We start from the raw sequence: 9,198 nt of genomic DNA, 5'->3' as shown, positions 1-9,198 counted from the left end.
TATTTATTTGTATAAGTTATGAACAAAATTATGTGAACACTTTGTAGTGCAGCAAATGAAAGCAGTTTTTGTTGTTATTGTTACGGTATTGTATAAATCAATAGAAGACAGCCAACGAATGTACTGTTATTTGTATTTGCCAATTGTGCCCTTTCTGTGTTTTGAATATCCTGTAACGGAGTTGCCAACACATTGAAAATAGATAGAGAGGTTATTGCCCTAACACCGTATTTACACAGGTAAAACCATAGAACGATGACTTTAGACTTGTTTTAAAATCATGAATAAACTCATATTTTTTTAATTCAAAAAATTATTTCTTGGAGTCGACCCCCATTTTTTATTTTTTATAGGTTGATTGTTAGAAATAGTTATTCTAAATTCTTATCAGTATTCAAAATAATTTTGGAATAAATGTTACATATATTATAAAATAATAAAGATATTCAACTACGAATCAGTAAAGAAAGTCGGGCGGGACGACTTTATGATACCCTGCACCACTTTGCATATTTAGTAGAGTTTCACATAACAAATAAAAGTTTTTACGGGGAATATGTGACAATTAAATCATACCACCTATTGTTATAGCCGTATAATATTTTACACGTTTGGTTCACAATAAAAGCAAATCGGACGAAGATATATATAGGAGCTATAAAAAATCTGAACCGATCTCAATAAAATTAAGCAAAGGTATTTCTGACCTGAATCTGATGCATAATACAGCTGCGAAGGACAAAAATAACAAATCGGATGAACAATATATATGGGAGCTATAGCATTATTCACAACAATTTCGATCAAATGCTTATTTTCATGCCTAATTTGGTCGTATGTGCAAAATTCCATGCTATTTGAGCTGAGATTACATGTTTGGTGCACTAAAAAAGGCAAATCGGATGAAGATATATATGGGAGCCTTATATAAATTTTGACCGATTATCTCCAATTTCAACAGGGTTCCTTGAGTCAAACAAATGATTTGTGAAAACTTTCATTCGGATCGGTCAAGAAATGCGACCTGCACATTGTTTACAAAAATACATGGACAGACGGACGGACATGCATAAATCGACTCAGAATGTGATTCTATGCAAATCATCAAAAGAAACTATTGGTCTATCTCTTTTCCGTTTGCCTGTTATAAACAAATGCACAAAGACATAATACCCTGACCACTAAGTGGTGTAGGGTATAAAAATGTTACCATTGGTGATTTGGCAAATGACATTTCCTGCCATGGAACACACATGGTCTGTTTCAGAACTGCATGAAAGTAAAACTAGTAAAAATTAAGCTAAATTCGGCCGGGGCGAACTTTTAATACCCTCCACCATTTGGAAGGAACAAAACCTACCACTTAAATGAAACCCGTTATATGGGGACCATACGAAGACGTGTACGTTTTTTTTTGTCATAGACTGTAGTACCCATTACGAATTTCAAATACGAAATTTGAAATAGTTCCAGTGAATAATGTCGCAAAGATCATGAAAATGTCAAGTATCGGGAGGTACAGTCATATGGGGGCTATAGGAAGACGTGGACCTGCATACGATTTTTTTTTCATAGGTTGTAGTACCCATTAAGATCTTTAAATACGAAGTTTGAAACGATTCCGGTAAATAATGTTGCTGAAATCATCAACATATCGAACATCGGGAGGTACAGTTATATGGACCTGCCTATTGGTAAACTATATATGCATGCAAAATTTTAGCCTTCTATTGCAATTCGTTCGAAAGATAGCGTGATTTTAACAGACAGACGGACATCGCTAAAATTGGGGCGAGTAAACTCGAAAAACAGCGAAATTGACATTTCATTCAATTCCACGTGGTATCTTATGTTTCTAATAGAACCAAAAATGTGCAAACAAACAAATATTTCAACTTTTTCATTTTATTTTCTTCGGCCGTTTGGTGTCGTCACGATTTTGACGGTTTTGCTCAGTGTAGCTACTTTTCTGTTCCAGTGCTTTCAGACGAATGTCTGAATTTGTGGTGTTATAAGTTTTTAAAGAACACATTAATATATTAGAAGAGATCGCCATTTTTCTTTAAAGATAATTTTTGGCAAAAGAATTGACAACTTTTTATTTCTTGAACCCAAAAGAATGAAAGTGATCATCGCTAGTCTGAACATGGTATTATTTATTATCCCACTTCGATTAATCGCTGTATCAAATGAAATCGACATATCCCCTGCTGCGTTACCAACTCTTCGTCAACACTGTTGCGTTGCCAACAATGTTTATGCTGCAAGTAAACAAATAGGGGAGAGGTAAGTTAACCGGTCTGAATTTTTTTCTGATAAAAAGGAAAGTTTCAAATAGGAATTTGTATATTAGAGTCACTGTTACATTTGGCCTTGCAACACACACGCACATTCCTTAAATCCCTTGACCCGTGACCCGTGATCTCCACAATATTAAAAAGCTAAGATGAAAAACAATATTGTCGACGTGTTGTCCCTGCAGAATAAGACACAGGAAAATAAATTACAAAAGGTTAAGCCAACCGACTACAGGTAATTTGTGGTTAATGTCATTACACTTTGTCACTGTTGTTGTTGTTTTAATGTCCATCTTTCTAATGGCAGAAAAATTGAAAGGCCTGGAATTGTTCCGAGATTTCTTTTCGAATGTGCCATAAAATTACAAATCAAACCATTGACCTCGGCTAGTGCCGCAATAATATTCCACAGATTCTATCGAGAAATGGAATCAACGGATTATGATGAATATGTGAGTATATAATATATCTACATTTCCCCAAATCACAAAAAGTGTGGTGTGGTGTTGTGACTTTTCGGGTACACAAAATGTGGTGACGGTTCGTCGTTGTACACATGCATGCAAGTGATTGTGTTTCTTTTTTATACAAATTGCTTTAAGGGGACGTGGTAGCTGCAGTTTGTTGTGTTTGCTTGCACATTACCCCCAATGTAAATATGTCCAAACGGGATGTCGTCCATTGTGTATGTGTGTCATTTGAAAAAGTCAATGAACGTACAACTTTAAACTGGGAAACTGGGATTATACAAAAATAAAAAACGAAATTTAAAAAATTGCTCATTATACAAAAACTCGACTCGTGCGGTATAGAAGGTCTGTCTGACTTCCAAGACATGTTTATTTAGGGCATTGAGTTAATTTAGGGCAAAAGTTCACTATTTTTAGATCAGTCACATATTAAAACTACTGTCAAAGATAATTCTAGGGGAATGTAGTGAAAGTTATTCCTAGCATGTGTGACTGACTGTAAAATTGAAATTTATTTCCCTCACAGGTCATAGCTGCATCCTCATTGTACTTGGCTGGAAAAATTAAAGATGATCCGGTAAAAATTCGCGATGTTATCAATGTGGCTAACATAACATTAAACAGAGGCTCTTTGCCTCTTGAATTGGGCGATGAATATTGGTCTATGCGTGATGCCATTGTCCAAGCCGAGCTTTTAATTGCTCGTACTCTCAAATTTGATCTTAACATGGAGCATCCACATAAGGTATTTATATAGGAAAACAATTTCATGACAACAAAAATAAGAAAATGATGTGTTCAGTATTTACTTTACTACATGAAAACTCTACAAGACTGGTTGGGTGCAGATGTTTGGTCCTCTGTTCCAATTGCCAAGACTGCAGCATCATTCCTACAAGATTTCCATCACAGTTCCAAGATTTTGAATCACAAGGCTACACATATTGCCGTATGTTGCCTCTCGTTGGCCCTACAAACCTATGGTGTACAAGTACCTCTAACAGATGAATCGGATGATCAATCGCAGTGGTATACTGTGAGTATGCGATATTATATATTTTATAGTATTCTTTCAAAACCACAAAATATATTGCCTTTCTAGCCCTTTGTTTCCGACATAACCAAGGACAAACACTGGGAAATAATTGAGGATATAATCGAGGTGTACAAACAGGAATCGGACATTAATAACATGTAAATGTAGATGCCACATCGAATGCCGAATGTGTATCCGGACATTTTTCAGGCGGTATAATTTGTGATATGTGTTGCAACAAAATGCCACTCAGTCGTGAAACATTAGCGAAATGGATAACTTGAAGCGATACTTTGAAAACAATGCAAATCTATTTTCTGTTACAAAGGATAAAGAAAATAATATGAATTAGAATTTATAATTTTATTTTTACCACAACGTGAAATATTACCATACATAGCATGAAAATCATAAAACCATTGAAATTGTATTATTCATAGTTTCCTCACCACTCCATAACTATTTTACGAATTAAACTTTATTTAAAGATGAATTTTGTTGTAATAAAATGTTTTATTTTATCTTCAAACTCTCTACATCACTATTTGTGAATTGTTGATAAATATCCGAAAGAAAGATATTCTTGTTAGTATTTACTTCTGTTGGATGATTTGCTTCTTTCATCTCTTCGCGTCGAACTGTTGGAATATACATCACGATCATCACGTTTTGATGAACGGGAATATGAGGGTGATGGCGACCTAAAATCAAAAATAGTTTAAGTTTATTTTTAGAAATATTGAAAAGTCCGACATATATCGACTATTTCCTTTACATTTTATGAGACATGTGATACTTTTGGTAAAACGTTGAAATATGCACAAGGTACCATATATTTTCCATGCCTACCTTTTTGATCGGGATGAAGCAACAGGGCTTGCATAACGTGAAGATTTTGTCGGATAGGAAGTTCTATCCAGAGGATGTGGGGGTGATGGTGATATACTACGTGAGCGATGACGTTTACTATATTTGCTACTGTCCCGACTGGTCGATGATGGTGACTTTTCCCGCCTACTGCTGCTGCTGCCACTTTTATAGGGTGACAATGAACGTTTACGGCTACCCCTTGTTGGACTGGAACGTGAACTGCCCCTTGAATGTTGGGCCGGTGAAGGAGAACGTTTATAGTTTCTCGAACGTTCAGGACTTGCATCTTTGCTAAACATATAACTCAGTGGTGAGTCCACAGAATCCGAGGACTAAAATAGAAAAAAAAATATGTAAACAAAATACATTCTTTCGTTTAAAATCTTACCATTTTTAATAATTTTTTACGATATTGTTCAACTTGTTCACTTATGGTCCAACCTGGTTTGAGTTCGGTTTCACCTGTCTCCAAGGAATCTTGATACTGCATTGTCCTAACCTCGAGTTCTCGCAGTTTTATACGCTTTATTTCATCATAGTCTTCACCACTGTCTCCTCCATCATATTTGGGTGGATCGGGGGGATCCAAGGATTCCCATTTGCTAGTAGTCACAGCTTGTTCGGCCACTTGTTCAGGATCAATAGTTTCCCATTTGGAAGATATAAATGCCGGGGCTTTGGATGAAGTTGATCTACCGCCCATCATTGCATCAGAAGACATCATTTCATCGGATGTATCTTTTTCCAAGGGTACCCCATCAATGTCATCATAAACTAAAATAAAAATTGAAATTGAAGTTTTTTTAATTCCCATAAAAATTTGAATCCGTTTTTTTTTACATACGTGGTACACCATCGATATCATCATTGTAATCTGCATCCCGACTAACCTCTTGACTCCTTTTGATGGAATTACTTTTTTGTGCAGTTTCAGGCAAAGTTCTCATTAATACACCCTTCAGTAGAGCGGCTCCATCCAATGGCACACCATCCAAATCTTCGTCATCTCTTTCGTCGCCAGACAGGGGTGCACCATCAATGTCTTCTTCTTCCACCTCCTTTACCTCTTCGGGTGGTGGCGATTCAATGACGCTCATTTGTTTTCCCAGAAACGTGCATTTCAATTGCAACAAACACTCCTTCGAATAGACGGCCCAATCATCCCAGGCATTTAAGACATTTAAAACTCGGTTTTTAAAACCCTCCGCCTTAAGACGACTCTCTATGCTGTTATAAAATGCATGCAAGTTTTCAAATATATCCGTCAAATGTTTTTCAATGCTACCAAAAAAGAAAAATTATTATCAATTTTGATTTTCACTTCAAGAGACTTAAGAACATACGATTTTCTGAAGAATGATGCCTTGGCCACTTTTACCGTGCAATTGTGTAAGATATCCGAAACTAAATACAAACGTGCAATTTTTCTGGAAGCTAAAGTAGATGGATTAGCCAAGGACTCGGCAATACATTCACATATTTCATCAGCAGCATCGGCATGTTCTATACAAAATATCATAGCATCACCAATGCGAGAACGTTCCGGTGTTAAATAATGTATGAGATCCTCCAAACGATCACGTTGCCTAATGAAGAAACAATCAAATTAAAAGAGTAAGATGATAGCTATGCCATTACTTACGCAGTTGACAAGGCCCCCTTGTGAACTTCTGGAGCATCTGGATCCACAACCAACTCGTCAGGCATACCTTGGGTATAAAAATTCACCATTGGTGGTTTCCAAATGGGGCCACCTTTAAACATGCGAAATTCCTTTTCGTTCCATTCATTTGGAGTATCGCCCTGCAACAACGAGAATAACTTCCAGCGATAGTATATATGGGCTGGACTCTCATTGTCGAATAAAAAAGAAAATGCTGGATTTTCAATTTCTCTGCTCATAATCAAGGCCTCAAACATTGGACCTTCGCGTATTACAAATTCTATCATGCGATGGATGATATGAAGTACAGTTCTAGAAAAAATAAGTATAAAAAATTGAGTGTAAGGAAATCAAATTTAATGTGAGATTTAAAAACCTACTTCTCCGTTGGAATTATAACTTTGACCACCGATTTTTGGAGGATCTTTAACAAAACAAAAAAATTGTATTATTATTTTATTTTTGGCACCTTCAAGGTTTCTCACCTTTTCCATGTTTTCTTTCTCTTCATCTGTTGTATATTCTTTGTAATTTTTAGATGGTAGATTTGCCCGTTCAGTTGTTGGCGGTTGGGCATTAAATGGCAAACCAGATGCTGGCGGAGGCATGGTCAGCTCCAGCAATGGAGGTGGAATAAATATGGGTTGATTCATTATGGGTACAGCTTTACCCCAACCCAAACGCATTTCATAACCCATTATAAAGCGTCCATTAAGTGTCCTCAAGGCACGCTCAGCATCTTTACGACTCATATAGGCCACAAAACCACAATTACGTCCTCGTGATTTCTCCTCCTCCGATCTTGGCCACATGATTTTTATACTAGCCAATGGTCCATAACGTCCAAATATCTCCATCAATTGTTGTTCCGTCAACTGTTTACAATAAATAGGTTAAACAAAATCTTACACAGCTTTAAGGCCAACATACCTTGGGACATAGATTTCCCAAATACAAGTTTGTGGTATTTGGATCGCCAGTGTCATGCGAACCTGATCGTTCAACCACCTCATGATGATCCGACGATCCATGATCTTTCGGTTCCTTGGGAGTAATTAAATTGGATTGCACCATATGTTTATATTTGTGCCGTTCTTCACGTTCCTCCTGTATTTGCCTCAATTCCTCTTTAAACAACTCCAAGTTACTTTTCTTCTTCTCCTGGCTCTTCTTTTTCAGAGAATCTTTCTTTAAGTCGGAAGCCAAAAATTTAGCAAATTCTTGGGCTTTTTCTGTGGCGGATTTGTCGTCAACTTTAGAAGATGGTTTGTAGAGCTTTCCCTTTTCTCGGTTGTCCTCCCCTGTGGAAAGGCAATTTAGTGACAATTTTCTCTAAAAATACCCATTAAACTTACTTCGAGAACCAGCATCATAAGTGCCGGCCTTAACCCAAACTTTGGAGGATGCCGAAGGCACCTCTTGAAATGTTTCCACAAACTCTTTGAAGACCTGTCGGTAATAAAAGTTATTTGTATATATTCCTGTAATTTTATATACGGAATAAGTTTTTCCAAACTTACATGTGCGGCCGCTTCCTCATCGTCCTTTTTCTTTTGTTCCTCAATCTCCTTTTTGGACAGCTGGCGCTTGGCCATTGTGCCCACATTGAAGGCCTCCAACTTCTTTTCACTAATGCGCTATAATTAAAAATATTTATTAAAAATTCTCGCAGAATTTTTGGCTTTTAATTCATTAAATTACCTTCATTTTTTTTCTTTTAACTCATCTGGAGACAACGAGACCAATCAATTTTTTTCGCTGACGACGGCGACGATGTAAATCAATCGGCGGCGACAAAAGTGTACACCAACACAATCAACATACAGTTGCGAATGAAGGAAGAAGTCGAATACAGAGATTGTATAGAAAGTGGAAGAGGCAACACACCGCAACAGCTGTTCTATAATATTTATGAATTTTAAATTATAGGGATGTGTAACATAGATAGGAGAAGAACATTATGCTAATCACATGAAAATGATAACACAGATTCTGACAACAGTCAAATTCAAACCAGTTCTATTTCTTCAAAATTACTATAGTGACGCACACTTAGTAAAACGAGGTTCATGTGTGCTATCAATGCCTGATGGTCTCTGCTAATCACAAAGAATCGATAGCAAATTGTTTGCTAATCATCGTAAAATGATAACCCATATCTTAAACATCTGTTCCAGTGTTGTCGGCCGTTTTGTTTTGATTCCTTTTGTGTTGTCGGCCGTTTTGTTTTGATTCCTTTTGTGTTGTCCGCCTTTCCCTTTTGATTCCATCTTTATTTCGATTTTCTCTCTGTGCTGTCTTTCTTTTCAGTGTTGCCATATTGTAGTGTCCTTTGTTCGTTACTTCTTTTTCTTTTCTCGGTGGCGTCGGTTGGTAATTCATTCAATTGATTTTAATTTATTAATTAATTATTTAATTTCGTATAAAAATTTATATATAAATAATTTAGAAACAAATAGAACAAATGTGTATATGTGTGATTTGAGATTGTGCGTGATTTAAAAAACTAAAAAAACAATAAACAAAACCCGACCGCCAACATAACCTCCAATTAATGGTCCATGGATAGAAAAGCCATATATGTGTCTCCAGCAACTCGAGAATATTTTTCCAGCTGTATTTATTTGTACCCTGATTCCAGGAAAGTATTTTTTCTTGGAGGACGGATTCCCTGGCACGGATATTGACTCCAAACGCCCCAAAGGACGGGAGTTTTCCAGAGCAATACATTGGATACATGAATACGCAATACCATCAGCACGGCACGCACATTTGAATTCAAATATAGGAAATTGGAAATTTGTGAAGGAGAAGGGTAACTGGCAAAAGGAACAAACGAGAAGACCCATAATTCGATCTGCA

General features: G+C 36.6%; 2 protein-coding genes across 3 annotated transcripts; one reads left to right on the top strand and one right to left on the bottom strand.

Annotated features, from left to right (window-relative positions):
• Positions 1-2,263: 2,263 nt before the first annotated feature.
• Positions 2,264-4,222, top strand: LOC101891218 (cyclin-Q). 2 transcript variants are annotated; one of them, XM_059125797.1, is made up of 6 exons: positions 2,269-2,286; positions 2,354-2,532; positions 2,605-2,749; positions 3,294-3,512; positions 3,570-3,803; positions 3,870-4,222. In XM_059125797.1, the coding sequence occupies exons 2-6, from the start codon at positions 2,447-2,449 to the stop codon at positions 3,963-3,965; spliced, it is 780 nt and encodes a 259-aa protein (XP_058981780.1). In that variant the 5' UTR covers positions 2,269-2,286; positions 2,354-2,446; the 3' UTR covers positions 3,966-4,222. The 2 variants fall into 2 exon arrangements, with proteins under 2 accessions (XP_011290824.1, XP_058981780.1); XM_011292522.3 differs by having other exon boundaries at positions 2,264-2,532.
• Positions 4,223-4,280: 58 nt separating this feature from the next.
• LOC101891393 (U2 snRNP-associated SURP motif-containing protein) lies at positions 4,281-8,167 on the bottom strand. Its single transcript, XM_005179305.4, has 12 exons — positions 8,038-8,167; positions 7,857-7,973; positions 7,692-7,785; positions 7,267-7,637; positions 6,822-7,211; positions 6,717-6,760; positions 6,316-6,648; positions 6,017-6,259; positions 5,518-5,954; positions 5,062-5,447; positions 4,653-5,005; positions 4,281-4,504 (listed from the first exon to the last, which is right to left on the bottom strand). Exons 1-12 carry the CDS (start codon positions 8,041-8,043, stop codon positions 4,390-4,392), a joined length of 2,889 nt encoding a protein of 962 aa, XP_005179362.1. The 5' UTR covers positions 8,044-8,167; the 3' UTR covers positions 4,281-4,389.
• Positions 8,168-9,198: the final 1,031 nt, after the last annotated feature.

Source organism: Musca domestica, unplaced genomic scaffold (assembly GCF_030504385.1).
Source record: "Musca domestica strain aabys unplaced genomic scaffold, Musca_domestica.polishedcontigs.V.1.1 35, whole genome shotgun sequence".
Lineage (NCBI taxonomy): Eukaryota > Metazoa > Arthropoda > Insecta > Diptera > Muscidae > Musca > Musca domestica.
This window is presented reverse-complemented; position numbering and strand designations above follow the sequence as displayed.

Excerpts from the sequence above, each read along its gene's own strand:
- LOC101891393 (XM_005179305.4), bottom strand. Across the intron at positions 5,448-5,517 it reads TGATATCGATGGTGTACCAC|TTTATGATGACATTGATGGG; the intron begins GTATGTAAAAAA and ends TTTTTATTTTAG. Across the intron at positions 5,006-5,061 it reads GTAAAAAATTATTAAAAATG|TCCTCGGATTCTGTGGACTC; the intron begins GTAAGATTTTAA and ends TTTCTATTTTAG.
- LOC101891218 (XM_011292522.3), top strand. The coding sequence starts at position 2,447 with ATGAAAAACAATATTGTCGACGTGTTGTCCCTGCAGAATAAGACACAG. Across the intron at positions 2,533-2,604 it reads GTTAAGCCAACCGACTACAG|AAAAATTGAAAGGCCTGGAA; the intron begins GTAATTTGTGGT and ends TTCTAATGGCAG. Across the intron at positions 3,513-3,569 it reads ACATGGAGCATCCACATAAG|TATTTACTTTACTACATGAA; the intron begins GTATTTATATAG and ends TGATGTGTTCAG.